Genomic DNA, 19,368 nt, shown 5'->3' with positions numbered 1-19,368 from the left:
AAGTCGTAAACGTGCAACATTTGCAAAAACATTTCGAACATCTATGAAATGCCAATTCACTTCTAAAAATACCAGCAACTACTTGCCCCATTTTCAAGCGAACCAAATTGAGCAGAAAGCTATAAAAATCCAAATTTATCATTTAGAAAAGTAAATATTTAGAAATGCAATAAAATTTGTGCGGGCAGCGTTGACATTGAACGTGAACTCGCATTGGTTGTTTGCTTGATTTACATATTTATTCTCGCTCATTTTTTAATTTTGTTTTTGTTCAAAGTTTTTTTTTACATTTTTCTGCTTGAAACAATAAAATTATTTGTGAAATTCTTCCAAAATAAATTAAAATTACGAGTGTAAACACACGCTACCTAGCCCAGCTAGCGCACAATGAAAACAAAACACAAAGCAAAGCGAGCAAACAACAAATAAATGAGCAGCTAAGTGTGTAACAGTTTCAGATGCCAGCGAGGCGTGTTGCTCCAAGGCCAGAGGATGTAGTCAATGTACTCATAGGTACGAAATACGAAAATCTAACGAACAGATTTGCACGTATGTAGGTGTAATTGTAACAATAGATATATATATTAATATAGATGTGTGCGGGGGAAAATAGCGCGCAATGGATTTCAACAAACAAACTGTAAAGTTTATTTTCCTTGCCTGTTGTTGTTGTTACGAAATAGCAGCATTTTTGCTTTTATAACCCCCAACTCGCTCATATGTAGTCGCATAAAGAATGCTTTAATGAGCAATAAAATGGCGAACACCAAGCACAGCAGAGAACATTTCAAAAGCGCACTATCGCCTCATCTGCCCCCTGTGCACCGTGCGGGAACTAACGGTTGTACGAAAATCTTGCAAACAAATAAACAGCACATTTCTCTGACAGGTAAATGCACAGAGACGTCAAAACTTTGCGCAAAATCTGCGAATGGCTAATGTCGACTGCCGCGGCGGTCGGACAATCACTAAACTCACAGCGACTTAATAATTCAAGCCATAAGCAATTATAACAGCAAGCTGCTGTTCGCCAATGCAAACTATGTGTGTAAATAAACTGAATGAACGCCCACAACACAAATGGTTACGCCACACAGAGGCGAGCGCGCATACACACACACCCATACACACACTAAAAGCCACCAAGTAACTTGTACTCCCATTCCCCGCTCTAGCGCGCTCATTTCACTTTGTCATTTGTCCGAGTAGTTTTGGTCAATTACCGAGCGCTGCCTAGCGGTACGCCTGATTGAATGGAAAGCAATGCAGATTTTCATTTTCATTTTAGTTCCCATTGAAAACTGTGCTGCTGTGGCCAACGCTCGCTCGCTCGTTCGTCGCGCTCGTCATCAGCGCACATTAATTTTAATAAAAAAGAGTTTCAAGTGCATAGAGTTCCGGTGGTGCGGTCGTTGTCGTTAATCAACAAGCAGCCAGCCCTTCGAGCGGACGCAGTTACGTATACGCCTCAGTGTCTGCAATTGTGTGTGGGAAAAAGTTTGCAACTTACATAATAACAAAGCGAAGCTCACACGCGAGTGTGTTTGTGCGCAAGGCGACAATCTACATTTGTGTAAGTGTTTGTGTGTGTGTGTGTAGCGAATTGAATGAAATTGAATGCGTCCTCTGCCAATTAAACGTTTTAACGCTTGAGCGCGTCACTCATACGCCCCGCCGGATGCCTGTGTGCTTAACTTTTGCGCGAATGTGTAGTTTTTTTTCTAATATTTTCAAATGTGCGCGTGTTTTTTTTAATTTTTTTTATTTCGTATAAATGCACATATGCAATCACTGTACTCCGCTTGTGTGATCTAACAAATGATGACTATTTAGTAGTGGCTAGCTGGAGGGTATTGTGTGACTACACAAATGCTTGTACAAATATGTATGTAGAAACGTTATTGTGCATTGATTTAATCAGTAAACACACGTTGGCTCGTAAAGTCGCATGAATGAAAGGTTTCATTGTTGCGTTGCAAGCCTAAAAATGCGGAAATGTGAGCAAATAAAACAACACAGTTCTTAATTGCGTTAGCGTATCTGTCTACTTTTATTTGAATTTCATTACTTTGTGAAAATTTATTACTGCGCAATGTGGAGAAATTTGAGAAGGTTTCGTGATCTAATGAAAATTTACGATATTTTGAAGTTGAATATTTATTTTCGAAAAAACAGTAAGCAATTCTCATCTATTCAACTACAGCCTCAATGTGGGCAACCTTTTCTTTAATGGCAAAATTAATTAAAATAAATATGACTAGATGTTGAATATGTTTAAATATAACTTTTTAAATAAGGGCATATTAAAATATGCAAAAATAGTAATAATTGAAAATCTAAAATTTAAAAAAAAATCTTAAACTGCAAACGCAAGGTTATGAATGAAAAAATTAACTAAATAAATAAACTCAAAAAAAATACAAAATGCTTAAAAGTAAACCTTAAATAATAAACAACAACGAAAAAGTGTCAAAATAGTTAAAAACGAGACTTCAATAATGAACAAAAATAAGAAAATATTTAAAAATATAATAATATAAATTAAGACAGAATTAAATCGAAAATCAATCAAAAAAAAATATATTAATATAAATTTTAAAACAAGTATTTATTTAAAAATAAATCCAAACATTTAAAAAACAAAACCAAAATTTTTAAGCACATTTCAGAATACACATATATTGTTAATAAAATTTAATCATTAAAATAAAACCATCACAAAAAACATATTTTTTACTATTTTTTTTTATAACAATTTTAATTCATATTTTTTTATACACGTGTTTTTCAAAGTTAATGAATTAATATTTGTAAATTAAGAAAATAATATTTAAGTATTCTTAAAATGAAAAAAGTCAACGTAGATAAATAAAGCAAACAAAATTGCAAAAAGATAGATAGAAGCACTTAAACAAACTTTCTAGTACACTTGTTGATAAATAAAAATTAATAGAAAAAAAATTCTAGTTATGAAATTGTAAACATGTTTCCAAAAAATTTAAAAAACAGAAGAATTGAAATAAAATCATTAAAATACAAATATATTATTTAAAGAAATTTTCAATTTCGGAAAAAAAAATTCTAACGAAAAAAATTTATGAATTTTGGAAAATTTTTCTGTAAAAAATTTGGCAATTCAAAAAATGGCAAACTCATAAAAGTTCAAAAATAAATCAATGTTATTACATAATATTTTAAAATGTGTATTAATATTTTTTAAGGCCGCTTTAAAATTTATGAAAAACTATTTTATTCTACTTCTTCTTAAATATTAAAAATACGTATTTGCAATAAACAAATAAAATTTACTTAATTTTTTTGTCGAAATGCATGATCATACTTATTATTTATTTAAATAAAGTAATACTGTTTGTTTTATTTTTAATTTTTTGCAAGAAATGCGCATCTCTATATAATTTTTATAGAGCATATGTTTTGCAAGTAAACAATAACAATTCAACATTGAATTTTAAGTTAAACAATTTTTTTTTATTCTTCAACCTATTGTAAAAAAATATGTATTTTAAAAAAGTTATTACTTTTTGAGAAACATTGTTCAATTGAAACTCATTCTTTTGACCCGCAAATAATCTAATTAAAATGCATATTTATGCCACAAATAAAAGCAAATGTATTAAATGTTGAAAGTTGTGTGATGAAATTTTCAAATTTTCGATTTTGATCAGCGCTTCAAATTGGACATATTAACCACATTACTTTCTCATTTTTTATTTTTTTTTTTCTTGATTCTATTGACAAAATTCTTAAAAAGTTCAATATACGCATTATAATATTTAAAAAACAACAAGAAAAGAAATAAATTGTCAGTTGTTTATAAGGGAATCACAAGCAATTCTTCTTCAGTACACACATATGTATTTACAAGTATGTTGTGTGTATGTGTATATTTAGAGTGACTTCACCGCAGTTAAAAGACATTGACTCGGGCGAACAAGTTTTCAAGTAAAGTTCAAGTTGCCTTTTGAAACGCAATTAAGTGACATTTTAGATAAAATTTTTTAGCTGTTTATTAACTTTGTATGTTTTTTGTTTGCACAATTCTTACTTGTATATCCACTAGTCAAGTGTATATGAGTGATTTTAATTAAAACGCATTCAGGGTTAAGGTACGGAGTGTTTCGAAAATATTTGCATAGAAATCAAATACTTGTGAGATTCATATCTATACTAAGCTATAAGTACGTAAAAGGAGTTAATGGAGCAGGAAATTTGAATATTATTAAAAAACCAATTTTTTGAATAAAATAATCTTTATATAAAAAAATTCTATTGAAATCAATACTAAACTTTGTTCTGTACTTTAGAGAAATAAACTCTTGTTTGCTTCTAGGCACCTAAATTTAGTCAAACCCATAGCAGTATCGGAATTCTTTTTCAAATAGAGTTGCCAACTTTTAATGAAATTTGAGTTATTGAAATGATAAGGTGCATTTGATTTGCAAGAAGTTAAAGCAGAGTCCAACTGAAAATTAAAATGTATTATTACTTTTTTATGTTTAATACTATTTTTTTTTTAAATTATTTCAAAATAGTTGAAAAAAAGTATTAAACACGAAATTTTTAAATATTTTTGCAGCAATTTGCTCCAGAAATTTTTGTATAGATAAAATCAATTTTGTTAAAATTCATAGTTACCGTTTTTTCCTTATGCAATTTTTCATATATTTATTAAAGGATTGCCATATTTTTAAATAGTGTATGAAAAACTTAATTCGTCACTTTTTCAATACTAGCAGTAAAGTGTTTATTAATAATCATAAGTATAGGTAATTTGTATGCAAAGCAGCAAATAACTATCGCTTTTATACGTTTATTTTATAGGATTGCCAATTATGTAATAGCTACAATAGAAAATTTTAATTTCTAATACAAAATGTATCAGAAAATGTTAGCAGTGAAATTTTGTAGTATATTTAAATCATTTAAGAAAAGCATGAATCTTTTTTTTTACAGAGTTGCCACCCTTAATTATGTGCAATGATTATAAAACCAATATGGGTATCAAATTAAAGGTTATAGTCTACATAGTGTTAACAATTAATTAGTAAGTTAGCGCAGTAGAAGTTTTTCTGTTCAAAACTAGTTAGTATGTATATATGTAGCGAGTATTTACAACAAATATGTGCATGCAGTTACAAAATAGCGCTGTTAGCTGTAAACTAATTACAACAACCAAAGGGATTGCCGCAAAAATCACCGCAAACTAAACAACCGCAAGTGCAAATATGTTAAACACATACATACATATATACATATACATACAAACATACATATACACATACACACTTGCATATATATTACATTAGGTACTTAACAAAGCAGTGCAAATATTTTCAATGTCAAGCCAACAAAGTGTCAGCAATAATAAGTACAATGTGACAACCAACAAATACTGAATGTCAAAAAATTCAACAAAAAGCAAATCAAATAAAATATACATGAACTGTAAAACAAAGAAAACGAAAAATAAAAAAAGCAAAACCAAAAATAAAGCTAGTTAAAAAACAACGACAAATTGGCTAGCGGAATGCATTGTAATTGTCAATTTCTGCTGAGTAGATACTTAATGCAATTAGAAATTGTTATTGTAAGTTTTTCTCCTCAACGTTTTATTTTTTGTCTTACAACAACAAAACGGTATTGTAATGCTGTGTGTATGTAGTTTGTACTGTCGCTCGCCCAAACGGAATGCGCTTTGCTACTAAACAAATGTCACGTGACATTTGTAGACGGGTGCATGCTAACACACAGACTTAGATGCACACATACAAAACTTTTTTGTGTGCATACATCTGTAATTCCTTTTCTCTGCTAAATGCGGCTTCCTTGTCAAGCACAACAACTTAGCACCAAGTATGTTTTTGGTTTTGTTTTCGTATTAGTTATTTCCTTTACCATTGCTTCTGGGTGGCTGTGACCTAAGCTGCCGCAAGACTATGCGGACGACTCACATGGCATGCCATGTTCTCGTTACGTTAAGTGCCAATTTTTATTTCTAAATGCGCTGACACACTGGCATTTATTCAAAAGCGAGCAGAAACACCAACAACAACAACGGTAAAATAGCCAAGGAATTACCGAATCGAACAAACAATGAGTGCCACACAAGGAAGGAGTTCTATCACCTCCATACATACATACAGACATATGTATGTCCCACTGAGGCGAAAATGGCACACATATTGATTGAAATGCAAATATTTGAAAAGATACAATCGGCGCTGTCTACTTAAATACAAAAATAGACAGAGAATTACATATGCTTTGAAAGAATGTGTATGTTATATATGCCCACTAAACTAAAAACGTTTTCGATGCAATTTGGCCGAAATCATTTCGAAAAAGTAAGGAATTTTGATTTTTACGTGAAACTTAGCTTATAAAATCGATTAGTACACAAGTTGACGTAATAGATTTTGAAACAAAAATTTTCCAATTAAATCTTCGAAAAATACCTGAGTTATCTTCGAAAAAAATAAACAGTTAACAACTCTCTAAAACCCAAAAATAGACAGAGAACTATATACGCTTTTTATGTATGGTCAGTAAACTAATTGAAGCTTTTTGCGAAGTTATTTTGGGCGAAGTGATTTCGAAAAAGTTACGAATCTCGAATTTTTTACGAGAAACAGCTTACAGAATCAAATAAAACAAAACATAATCGAATAAAAAATTAAATGTTTACGAACTAAATCTTCGAAAAACTTCAGAGTTCATTTCGAAAATTGTTGGCTGTAAAATAAACAGTTTCCGACTCTCAAGAACATAATTTCGAAGTATATGGTTAGAAATATATTGAGCATAACTAAAATAACCAAAAAGATTTCGTTAGGAAGCTTCTTCAAACTGAACTTTCTGAATACTTCAATGAAAAAGTATGAAACAGCAAACAAAAAAATAGAACACAATTTCGAAATGCATACTACTAAACAAATTGAATACAAAAATAATTGAAGAAGTCCTTTCTAGAAAAGAAACTTTTTTCGGTTCAAACTTTTTCGAACTGAATTATCGAGAAACTTGAAAGAAAAAGATATGAAACAGATTGCTAATGCAAAGAACAGAGTTTCTAAGCATAAAATACAAAGCGAGTTTAACAACCATTTAACTAACGATTTTGAAAGAAAAGTTTCGAACTCAAATTTCGAAAAATTTCAAAACCGATTTTTTAATAATATTATATAACTTTTCCGAGCTCATAGCGAAAAATTTGCATAGCTGATAAACAATGTAACATGAAATGCTAATTATTGTCACTACTGTACAATTCGATTTCGAAATATGTAAATACTACTACAAACCAATATAAATGTACATTATTCTAACAAAAGTGTCGATTTTCAATAGTACTAAGTTTTCGAATTTCGAAAGTGCGAAAAATAGCATCAGTTGATAACACTTCTCTTATATAATTTTGTAACAACTTTCACACTCGATACATAACGAACGAGTGCAAGAGATTTCGAAACCATTATTAAAGGCGACAGCATACGAGTTGTCACATATTCGGATATGTTTAACATTTCTCATTCGAAGCAATTCGAAACTGTTTTCTTTATGTGTAATATAATGTGCTAAATTTGAGCGTCGCTTTAACGTGACTATGACCTAACAACCTGACAATGATTTTCATTACTTTGAGTGCCAAATTTTATTTCGATGCGAGTTGATGGCCCGAGTCACTGCACAAATATTGTTGGCAGCTCTTATGACATACGATTTTTTTCTATTACGCTACGTAATACTCGTTTAAACGCCAATTTTTACAAAATACTACATTGACATACTGGCAGTTATTCAAAAATGAGGAAAATTAATGATTCTAATGGTTTTTTAAAGAGTTGGCGAACTAAGCGAAATTGAAAATCTTTCGAAATAAAAACTTTTTAAAAATGAAATTCGAAACTATTTTGTAACTGAAATTGAAATTAATTTCGATTAGAAGTAGGATTTTGGAACTTATGTTAAGTTTAAAATTATTTCCAGAAAAATGTGATGTTAAGCCATTTTGCTCGAATTCGTAGTAATGAAAACTCATGAGGTCAGGTTTATTTGCTGTCGAACTGTTTTAGTACTCAACCGATATTCTTAGGACCAGTTCATTTTTGGTTCTAAAATTCTAGCTCTAACTAAAATTTTGCTCACTAATTCGATCCTATTTAAATAATCTAGTGACATACTAGTCCCTTTCGGTCTAGTTACTATTTTCTACAAAAAGAGCAGTTGAATACTAAATCTTAACTGAAACTAGTATTTTTTGGTCTCATCGGTCTGTATGAACTAAAGTTCTTTTGTATTATTGTAGTTTCATGTTCAAACATTTTCAACAAAAAAATATGCAAATCGCAGCAGTGATTTATGGAATATGATTTGCACTAAAATGAAAATAACACTCATTTGCCTAATGGCAATGAAAATTATGCCATAGGGATCTTAAGAAATGCTCTGCAATATTTATCCTCACACATGCATACATTTTTATTTGCATTTTGGAAACTGCTGCTATCTCTAAACTTTAATCAAACACAAAAGTCCCGTAAGCCAGATTATGCAAATTCTCTTTTTTCGGCCACAAAACTGAACGGAAATTTATCATTTCTTGGGTCATAAAGGCTTTCAACAGCAATGCAGCCAATTTTCTCAGCAAAAAACCATTTAGCGAATTTAGAATTGACGCAAAACTTTTATATGTGCTCTGCCTGAATAATCCCCGTTCGCTCATTGTAATGAAATTAAGGCTTTGGATATGCAAAAAGTTACAATAAATAAATGACACATGTGCTTAGGCATAATCATGCACAAAATACATGACTACAAATGTCGAAAGAGAAAAATACATAGAAATACACACACACATACATACAATTGCTCACACATATGCTTTACCAACACTTAAGTACACCGTACGGCTCCAAACCAGCCATAGACATTGTGGTGACAGCTTTCGAGGGTTAAACGCCTCACCCTGCCTTCCTCCCTCACACCCATTTTGCGCTGACAATTTTCTTTCCACGCCATTGAGTCGATTTGGCGACGAAAATCGTTGTATTGTAGTATTTACTTTAAATAAAATCAAGTCAGCAATAACGCAAGTTACGAATGAGGCAGCAGAGATATATGCATGTGGTAAACAACAATAACAACACGGGGGTTATACGCAGTGACTGGAGTCAAAGTGTGTCTGTTGACATGACTACCAATCCTTGTTAAAATATTACTTTACAGTAACACATATGTGAGCATTTACACATGCATAACAACACACACATACACATGCATATGTATATATATGCACATATACATAGTGTGTACATAAATTTTTACTTAGACGCCTTGCAATCATTTACTCGCAACATATCTGCGACAGCAAATCTAAATGGAGCAAGACACAGTTATTTATACACAGCCACACACACATGCGAAACACATTTACATACATGCATATATTCTTAGTGTCAATTTATGTGTGCGTTGGGCTGAAATAAAATATTATGGAATTTTTAAGCCTTAGATATTTTATAAATTCTCTTTATGTCATTGCAATGGTGTGAGTGGAAATGTGATATGTGACATACGCACACACACACACAGCGGCAAATATAATTCACAAAAAGTATTTGATTACATTTTACAAGGACTTGTTGTCGGTGTTGTTGTTGCTGTGAAGCACTTTAGCAAATTTTCGAAGCGAAAGTGAAATCGGAGCAAATGTATCGAGAAATTAAGTGGTTGCCATAACTTTTACAGCAAAGCATTTGTGATAATGCGGTTAAAGTATGAGAAAATAGAATTTGCTCAACTCGTCGAAAGCAGCAAAGTGACTGAAATGCTATTACATAACTTTCGGTTTAAGCGATTTTTCTGAAAGGCATTGAGCTTTTGCTATTCTAATGACATTGTTTCATTGTGTTTTAATTCAGCTTTAATTTCATGCGGTCTCAAAAAGCCTTAGAATTGAATTTAAAAATAGAAAAATATGTGTGACAAAAAAAAATATTGCGAATTCGAAGTCAATAAACCAAAAAATTTTACAAATATTAACTGTTGTCATAATTAATTAGTCATCAATCATAATTAATTTGTTGTTCATGTTATTCTTATAATTACTTTGCTATTAAACATTTTATTTTGTTGGCATGAGTTTTATTAAAAAAGATGTTTAGATAATTAAATTGATTTTAATTTACAATAACTTCGTTTTTACTTCAAAAGCTCGGCAGCTTTTATTGATATTTAAAATTTGATAAATCTTTTGCGAGATTTTTAATAAGGCCTTAAGGTTTCACACAAAGCACACCCCACATTGTTAAAGTGAAATCACCAGTGCCAGCCAATGAAAGTTTGCACAGCATATTTATTTTAAACTTTAAAAAATTTCATAATCCTCTAACGTGTGTGAAACGTAAAAAACACAAATTATAGATAAACTAAAATATGGTTTGAACGCATTATCAAAACATATACTTTCAAAAATTGCTAAGAATTTCATTTATACTGACAATGAAAGCTCCGCTTATGAAAGCTCTTAAAACAATTTATTATATTACAATACAATTAAAAAATTCAAAGTCATCCGGAAAGTCATACAAAACTTTGGCATTCCAAATTATATTATATCAATTTCTATTGTTGCATTGAAATAGTAATATCACAATAATTTCGTTTAAAAAAATATCATATTTTTTTAAATTAAAAAAGTGCATTATTAATGGCAACTTTGATCTTAAATTTTCTTAAAGTAAGACACTGTGACACTATTTTTTCAATTTTCATTATTGGACTGAAAATCCTAAATTTTAGAACCTAAAGCTCAAAAGGGGTTAGTATTAATGGGACTCCCAAAATATCAACATAAGTGTTTTCAGAAATCAGTTATTTATTATTATGCCATATAAGTCATTATCAGCCCAATATCAATCTTAGAGAAAAATTTAAAAAAATTTCATTTGAAAACAGCTTTCGGGGAATTTGAAGTTGAAACTAATTAAAAGCTTTCCATCAGTCAACGTAGTTAATGTTTACAAAGTTTATAGAAAATTAAATTTTTAATAAAAGTTAATTTCTCTGTGAAGTATAATTGAGTTCATTTTATCTTACTTAAAAGGCTCATGGTCACATGTTCCGAAAAATTAATACTTTGCACTAACTCAGTTGTTTCTATTAATTTCATTGACTCATTTTGATGAATTTGTTGTCACGTGAAACCACAAAAAACTTGCGAAAATTTCATATATAAAGCTATCACATTAAAATGTGGATAATTATAGATTAAGCAAATAATACGGCAATAAAAAGCTTAAGCTCTCCACAATAAAGGCAAAGGGAAAAAACCTGCGACTAAGGTTACAAAAGCGCAATTATTTTTCAATTCAACTTGTTTGTTTTTTTTGGCTGGCGAGAATTGAGTCAAGAGCATGGCGCACATAAATAAAAATCATAGCAATAAATAAAACCGAAAATTTACACCTTCGAAAAATGTCTGACACTGCACTATGAAAAATTTGCTAAATAATTTCGAACAACAACAACACACGCGTAGTTTTTGTTGTGCTGATGCGTTTGCTGCTGCAGCGGACAGTCAAAGCAATGCGGCGCAGAGATTTACGACAGCTGTTTAGCATGCTGTCACGGGCATTCGTGCTACCTAAAAGCAACAGCAACAATAACAAAAAACAAAACAAATAAAACTGTATTTAAGACGTTGCAGCATTTTTCCTTTTTTGTTGGCCTTAACGCAAAAACGCCCAAAAAAATTATATCAAAGCGAAATCTTGAAAATATTCTAACAAAATAGTAGAAAACATTATAATGGTAGCTCTGAGCTAATAAAAACCTGAAAACTCAAAGCTAATGCAAGCTCACAAAAAAATATATTTTATATAATATCCCCCCAAAAAAGGCAAACAATTCATATGGAAACAGCGAAAGCTCTGTACTAAGGAAAGCTCTCAAAAACATATATTTTGTTTTATGGGATAAACTAACATTTTCTCTCAAGAATTGCTAACAAAATTCATATACAAAAGGTGAAAGCTCTAAGCTAATTAAAGCCGTTAAGATTAATTTTTTATAATATCCCTAAAATATGGCAGAAAATTTACATGAAAACATGGAAACCTCTGAGCTAATAAAAGATTTCAAAAATATAAGTTTTAGTTTTATAGTAAAATTTAACATTTTCTCTCCAAAATTGCAACAAAAAATGCATCTACAAAAAATAAAAGCTCTGAGCTTATAAAAGATCTAAAAAATTTATTCTCAAAAACTAATTGTTTATAGTATCCTTCAAAATGGCAAAAAAGGTAAAAGCTTGAGAGCTTGTTTTACCTTAGAGTAAAAACTAATATTTTCTCTATAAAATTGCAAAAAATTCATTCTAATAAAGGTTAAAGCTCTTATCTTATGAAAGCTTTTACAAATATGATTTATTTGATTATAACATAAATAAATATTTTCTCTCAAAAATTAAAAAAATTTAAGCTAATGAAAGCTCTCAGAAATATTATTTTTTTAGGGTAAAATTTAATATTTTATAAATTTTTTGTTACAGGTAGCCAAGACAAATCTCCAAAACAAATAAATGCGAAGCTATTAACGTGAAGAAGAAATTACACAGCTACACAAACAACGACAAAGCTCCCGGAATACTTCGATGAGTTACACAGCAATAGCAAATACAAGAAATAAGTAAACCAAAACAAATAAATGCGAAGCTATTAACGTGAAGAAGAAATTACACAGCTACACAAACAACGACAAAGCTCCCGGAATACTTCGATGAGTTACACAGCAATAGCAAATACAAGAAATAAGTAAACCAAAATTTGAAAAACCAAAAAACAACAAAAATACAACGTATACAAAGAATTCTCAAACAGTTATAAAGTAAACTCAAGAAAGCAAGCTTAATATATACTACAACAACAACTACATAATACGCGACAACAACAATAAGAATGCGCTTAAACTTAAAAACCCCCAGACGACAACCACAAACATAAACAAAGACAGACAGACGACCACAGACAAAAGTCAAGTCATTTCGGAATACGAAATTACAAATTTATAAGAAATTACCAAAACAAAAGCAAATAGCAATAACAACCATTAAATAGTTTGAAAAACGTGCAGCCACCAAACGCGAGCGATTAAATTTGCACCCAACAACAACAACAGCAGCAACAACAAGCATAAAAAATAAGCAAATAGTATCGGCTTGCGAACAAAAGGCAGTGGCAAAGGACCAGCCAGACAATTGAAATAAACCTGCGACCCATAGCAACAACAACAACAATAATAATATTAGCTGCAACAACACGTTCGTTATAATTAAATTATCACGACGCGACAGTATTCGATAACAAAGGCAACAACAAATCAATATATTAACATTGCTATAAAAACGGCAACAACAATAACAAACAGCGCAATTTTAAAACGGTGACAGCGCCATCTACTTGCATACAGCCATACATACCAACAACCTGCAATTAAACAAATATAATAAAATAAAGTGCGTCTGCACCAACGGCAATTACGATTGAGCATACATTGTAATACAAACATACATAAAATAAATCACCAAGCAGTCGCAACAACAATAACAACAGCAATAAGCAGCACATCAACAGTAACAGCAACAGCAACAAAATGCATATAGAAATTCAGGTGGCGTTAAATTTCGTGATTTCGTATCTTTATAATAAACTACCAAGGCGACGCGTAAACATTTTCGGCGAAGAGCTCGAGAAGGCGTTGAAGGATAAGTTCCAAGGTCACTGGTATCCGGAGAAACCCTTCAAGGTGGGTACTTAATTATTGCGTAGAAATTACTATCTAGATGTAAAGTACTTGTAAGGACATTCTTGAAAGCTGAATTAGAAAGCTCGTGCTGGGATGCAGGAACAGTTCTAATTGTCACAACAACAATAAAGCTTGGCCAAAAATGTTCGAAATAGAGCTTACATTGCCATAAATTTCACAGTTCGTGTTATTTATGACCCTAATCTTGTATCTATCATTGTAACACCTTGCCTGAATATAATACTCTAGTAATGTTCATATTGGACGCTATTCCTAGTTTCAAACAAATATCCATATATGATAGGGATTGGTTCTCAGCAGGTAATAGCAAAGAACCGAGAGAGTTTTCGCCATTTAATTACTCAAGAATGGCTTAAAGCTTCATGTTGCAAAGGTAACATTAAGTCAGAGAAAAAGTTCGAGCAACCGGCCAAGTAAACAAAGGAACGAATTAGAAATTAACCTATTTATCAATCATACTACCATAACTGTGTATGGACTCTACAGTTCTTCTCAGTAAAGAAAACTGCTATACCTAGTGGAGGACTGGTTAGAAGCACCTAAAGACCCAGTCAAAATGTTGTAGTAACTTTTTATTATAAAGTTAAGCCCATTGGTACAGAGCACAATAGGTCTCAGGTCGCAATGCAAATCACAAAATACTCTATAGCTACAGATTTAAATCCACGAATACTCTGAGAATACTCATCCGTGGAAAAGATTTTGGTAGTGTCATATACATTTTTTTCATAATTATTTTTTTTCGGGTTAACTAGAAAACAGTTTCCGTTTGAGTCAGTTTTTTCTTTTCATTACGATTTTCGCTGAATTTTCGGAAGACATGTGTTCCAAACAAATCACTGAGAGGCAGTTAATCATTTCTCGGACCTAATGTGTAAGTCAGAGTTGATTCTATGTAGAAGACACGTTCAAGGATTCATGATAAAGTCCAAACTTTTATGACAAGTATCAAATAGCTTGAAATTATATGCCCAAGCTACTCTCCAAACACCGGACCTTAAGCAATGATAAACTTTTGACCAGCACACTACTTTTTAGAGGATTCTAGATTTTAGAAATAGATGAATACTAAAAAAAATAGATTGTACTAATATTTAATTAATGACTCCTAGTTTTACTAATACCTAATGTTTCAATCCACAATTCAGGGATCGGCATTCCGTTGCTTGAAAACAGGCGATCCAATTGATTCGGTTTTGGAGCGTGCTGCGCGCGAGAGCGGTGTACCTATTGCTGATATTTTAGAAAATTTACCAGCTGAGCTGTCAGTTTGGGTTGATCCCGGCGAGGTCTCGTATCGCATTGGCGAAAAGGGTGCTGTGAAGGTAAGTTATTTCATAGTTTTGTTTTCAGCTTATTTAATAACTGTTTATTGTCTGCACAGATTCTCTACTCGGAAAATAGTGACAATCATGAAGACAACACATCGGCCGATCGTGAGGTCAATAAGACCTTCAATCCTGAAGCGCAATGCTTTCGTCCCATCGATGCGGTCAATACAAGCATGAACAACTTGAGTTTGAGTCCAAAGACTTCACCGCATGCTGGCTCATCGCCACATTCGGCCTCCTCCAATTCGCCCACCTACAAAGGTAGTCCCAATCCGGCTGCAGCCGCAAACGGTTCGTTCATGCAGCGCACACAAGCGCCACTAACATTCACAACAGCCACTTTTGCTCAGACCAAATTCGGTAGCACCAAATTGAAAACCAGTTCCAAGCGTACCAATAGGTTAGTACACTCACACACACATACTTATACAAGAGAGTAACGGTTTCATTCTTTTGTTCGCTCCTTACTCACCAGCAGCAGTTCGTATCGCATGTCGCCCACTGAGTTCTCCAACTACATTAAACAACGTGCCATGCAACAACAGCAACAGCAACTACATCACGGCGGCCATGGCGGCCCGAACTTGGCGCAACCACCGAATCATTTCGGTCCCATCGGACCCGTCTCGCCAGCACGTTCACTCTCGCCGAATCCACTTTCGCTGGGCCTAGGCCAGAATGGCGCCACAGTCGATCCCTTCTACTTCCCCAACATGGCCACCATGGGCATGTATCCACAATTCAATGGACATCGAAATGTCTTCGACACGCATTTCCACGCCGCCGAGAATAACGCGCTCTACGGCGGCGGCGCTGCCAATCCAGCCAACGGCGGTCACGGCAAATTCAACAACTACCTGGATCCACATGGCTTCTACGGCCTGGGTGGCAATCAGCATTTGCAGCAAGCTGCTGTGGTGGCGGCTGCTCATCAGCAGCAGCAACAACAACAGCAATCGCAAATGGCACCACCACCCGGCGTTGTGGGCGCACCGATGTCGGCACAGCAGCAGCAACAACACATGAATGGCAACAGCAAACATGTGGTTGAGAAGAACGGCGCCGACAACAACAGCAACGGCAATAACAATAGCAATAACGGCATAACTGTGACTGTGTCGAATGGCAGCAGCGTTGCAGAAACAACAAACACCATCACCAACAACGCAGTCAACAGCACTGCCAATGCAACAACACCAACAGCCGTCAGTCCGTCACCATTGGCTGCCGCAGCCGCTGCTGCCGTCGCTGCCAGTGCTGCCGCCGCCGCGGCGGCCAATAGCAGCAATCAACAACAACAAGACTCAAACAACTCGAAACTGATCGATGGTCTCAACTCGTTCTATTCCAATGCAGCCGGTCCCTACCAGCAACTGTTGGTGGCCAACTAAGATGTTTGTAATATATTTTATGGTTTTTTCACATTTTTTTACCGTTGGATAGTAGCAGCGTGGGCCTTGCATAAGCGCATAGCGCCGCTGCAGTAGGCAAGCATAGAATTATTTTTTTAAATGCTTATTTTTTTAGAAGCAAAAAACACTGCAAAAGCAAAAACAAAAATTAATATAAATATATATGTATGTATATTGTATGTATTACAAAAACAACATAGCTAATGTGAAAACAAAAATAAGGAGAGGGAGCTGTAGCAAGAAGACAGTGCAAAGCGTAAACTTTTTTAAAGAAAAATTATAGAAAAAATTCAAAGTTATAAATAGAGAAATTCTGCTAGTGTAACTGTAATTATTACAACAAAAATATGCAAATAACAAAAACAAAACACACATACATACGTACGTACATATAAATATATTTAAGCAATGCTGGCAAACAGCATGTGCAACAAAAACAGTGCAATATAACTGCAACAACAAAAACAAAAATGCAAAAAAAGCATAAAAATAACAAACTACAACCACATATAATATATAAACATATTGTATAATCGGCGCTTTGCAAGCAGCGCAGCAAAAGGCACGAAGTTTTGTAATTATGTATGTACTAGCGAAACCGACGGACGGACAAGAGAAATGCTGCAGCGCGTTGTTTTTATAAATCATTTAGCTATTTATAAAGAAAAAAACAACAACAAAGAAAAGAAAACCTAACCTAAAGTAACACTATCAGCATAGTATACAAATTTCTCAAGTCGTTTTTTTATTAACTAGTTGTAAACGGGACAAAAGCGGAAGCGGAAATAAAAACGCAAGCGGAAGTGGGTGTAGCCGGGCATGTAGCTAAGGCGCAGTTGGCAAATACATATAGTAAATGATACGAACTAGATAAAGTCTTATTATTAATAAGTTTTAAAATTAGTCAAACAAAAAGTGAAAATCGTTTTGCTGTTTTTTATACCCACACATTTTTCTAATATTCAAATGTTGTATGTATTACGTAAGAGAAAACAAAACAAAATATATATATGAAAATATGAGAATGTTAAATGTTTTATAATGCTATATTATTGTATAACTACTTATTACTATTATTATTATATTATATTACATTATTATTATTATGATTATTATCAACATTATTGCTATTATTGTAACTAAAAAACAAACAAAAAAAAACCAAAAAAAAAAAACCAAAGTGAAATGAAAGCAAATCTAGTGAAAACAACAGTTATGTAAGCTAAACCGGCGAATTATTGTAGAAGCTTCAGCAAAAACTTAAGTGCCGATGCAAAAGCTTAAGTACACATGCATGAGGCACACACACAAAAGCGCACGCACGCTGCTGGTCACGCAGAAGCAAGCAAACTAACGGTATATCAAAGAAAAAGAAGGAGTAAGGAGCAGGAGTAAAGTGGCAGACAAGGCTGTAAAGCAACACTACTTGTAAGAAAGAGCGTACAAAAAGCGACTTAAAGTCAGTAACAATCAATATGCCATAGCTGTATGTGTATATATTACAACAACAACAATAAGCAACACCGCTTTCAAGTTTCGTGTGCGCCAGCAGCGTTTATTTAGCAAATGTACCTACAACACTTCGACGGTGTCCGACCTTAAGCGTTTGCGCATGCGAGTGTGCAACAACAAAAATATGTAAACTAACAATTGTGCAATACATATTATATATACATATAAACACATATAATGTTTCACCAAAACTACCTATTATTTGTCTAAAATGTTTGTAGATAAATTTTTTTTTTAATTTTCTAATTAGTTGAATTTTTTAGTGCAATGTAATTGTTTTGCATAGATTATTATAAATAATGTTAAAAAGTACATTTCGTAATGCAAATTAATATACATATGCATATATACATATATAGACATTATATAAAAATATATATTTTTTCATATTTTTCTAATTCAATTAAATTTGTTACTGTGTATAAAAACGTTTTTTATTGCTATTACTATTATTATTATAAATATTTTAAATTGTATTATTACTAAATGTTATTATTATAACACATAACCTACACTTACCTATAAAAACCAAAAATAATTATGCTAAAAAAAAGAAAAACAAAAACAAATAGCAAATATGTTAGGCGTTAATTGCAAAAACAAATACAAAAGCAAAATTATTATTACAAAATCAAGCAAAAAAAACAACTGCAAAAGCTATGAGCTGTTAATTTTGTACAGAGTCTTTTGCTAGTACATTGCAACACACACATACATACAATAATCGTTTTTATTTTTAACATTAATGATTTTTTTATACTTTTTATACAAAACAAAAACCAATGTTTGTAGTGATTATAAATTCTGAAACTTTTTTATTGAGAATATAATAAAAACTTTTCCACGTTACATAAGTTAATGAAAACAACAAAAATATAAAATGAAGGACTTTTTCATTTCTATAATTTTTAATGCGGGTAGTGTGAGTGTGAAGGTAATTGTTGAAACATGGTGTTCGGTGGTTGGTGCGGAAGCAAGTTTAGTGAAGTGTTGATAGTCTCCTCTTTAACGATAAATTTATCGATAGTATGCATACTTTTATTGTATTCCAAAACTTTTCAAAAACTTCAGTAAATTATTTTTTTTTAAGTTAAATTTTATATTCACATATATATATATACATATTTTATTTTCACTATTATAAATATATGTATATTTAGCTAAACAAAAATATATATTCTTTAACTTGACAAAAGTATAATTTTTTCGAAAATCCCACACTTTGCTTTGAACAGTAGAACAATGTAGGAAGAAACTAGTGAAATTTA

General features: G+C 32.3%; 1 protein-coding gene across 5 annotated transcripts in view; it reads left to right on the top strand.

Moving 5' to 3' along the window:
* Positions 1 to 18,981, top strand: part of Tob (Transducer of ERBB2) — a 42,130-nt gene extending 23,149 nt beyond the window's left edge. For 3 of the 5 annotated variants that reach the window (XM_036368983.2, XM_070110720.1, XM_014236399.3), the window contains exons 2-5: positions 12,572 to 13,824; positions 14,994 to 15,170; positions 15,230 to 15,576; positions 15,652 to 18,981. In XM_036368983.2, coding sequence (XP_036224876.2) covers positions 13,672 to 13,824; positions 14,994 to 15,170; positions 15,230 to 15,576; positions 15,652 to 16,567 — 1,593 coding nt within the window. In that variant the 5' untranslated portion in view covers positions 12,572 to 13,671 and the 3' untranslated portion in view covers positions 16,568 to 18,981. Of the gene's footprint in view, positions 1 to 1,327; positions 1,574 to 12,571; positions 13,825 to 14,993; positions 15,171 to 15,229; positions 15,577 to 15,651 lie in introns of those variants that run through there. The other 2 variants (XM_036368985.2, XM_036368986.2) reach the window with 2 other exon arrangements.
* Positions 18,982 to 19,368: the final 387 nt, after the last annotated feature.

The sequence above is a fragment of the Bactrocera oleae genome, chromosome 5 (genome assembly GCF_042242935.1).
Source record: "Bactrocera oleae isolate idBacOlea1 chromosome 5, idBacOlea1, whole genome shotgun sequence".
Classification (NCBI taxonomy): domain Eukaryota; kingdom Metazoa; phylum Arthropoda; class Insecta; order Diptera; family Tephritidae; genus Bactrocera; species Bactrocera oleae.
Note: the sequence above shows the minus strand (reverse complement) of the source record. Positions and strands in the feature narration are given on the sequence as shown.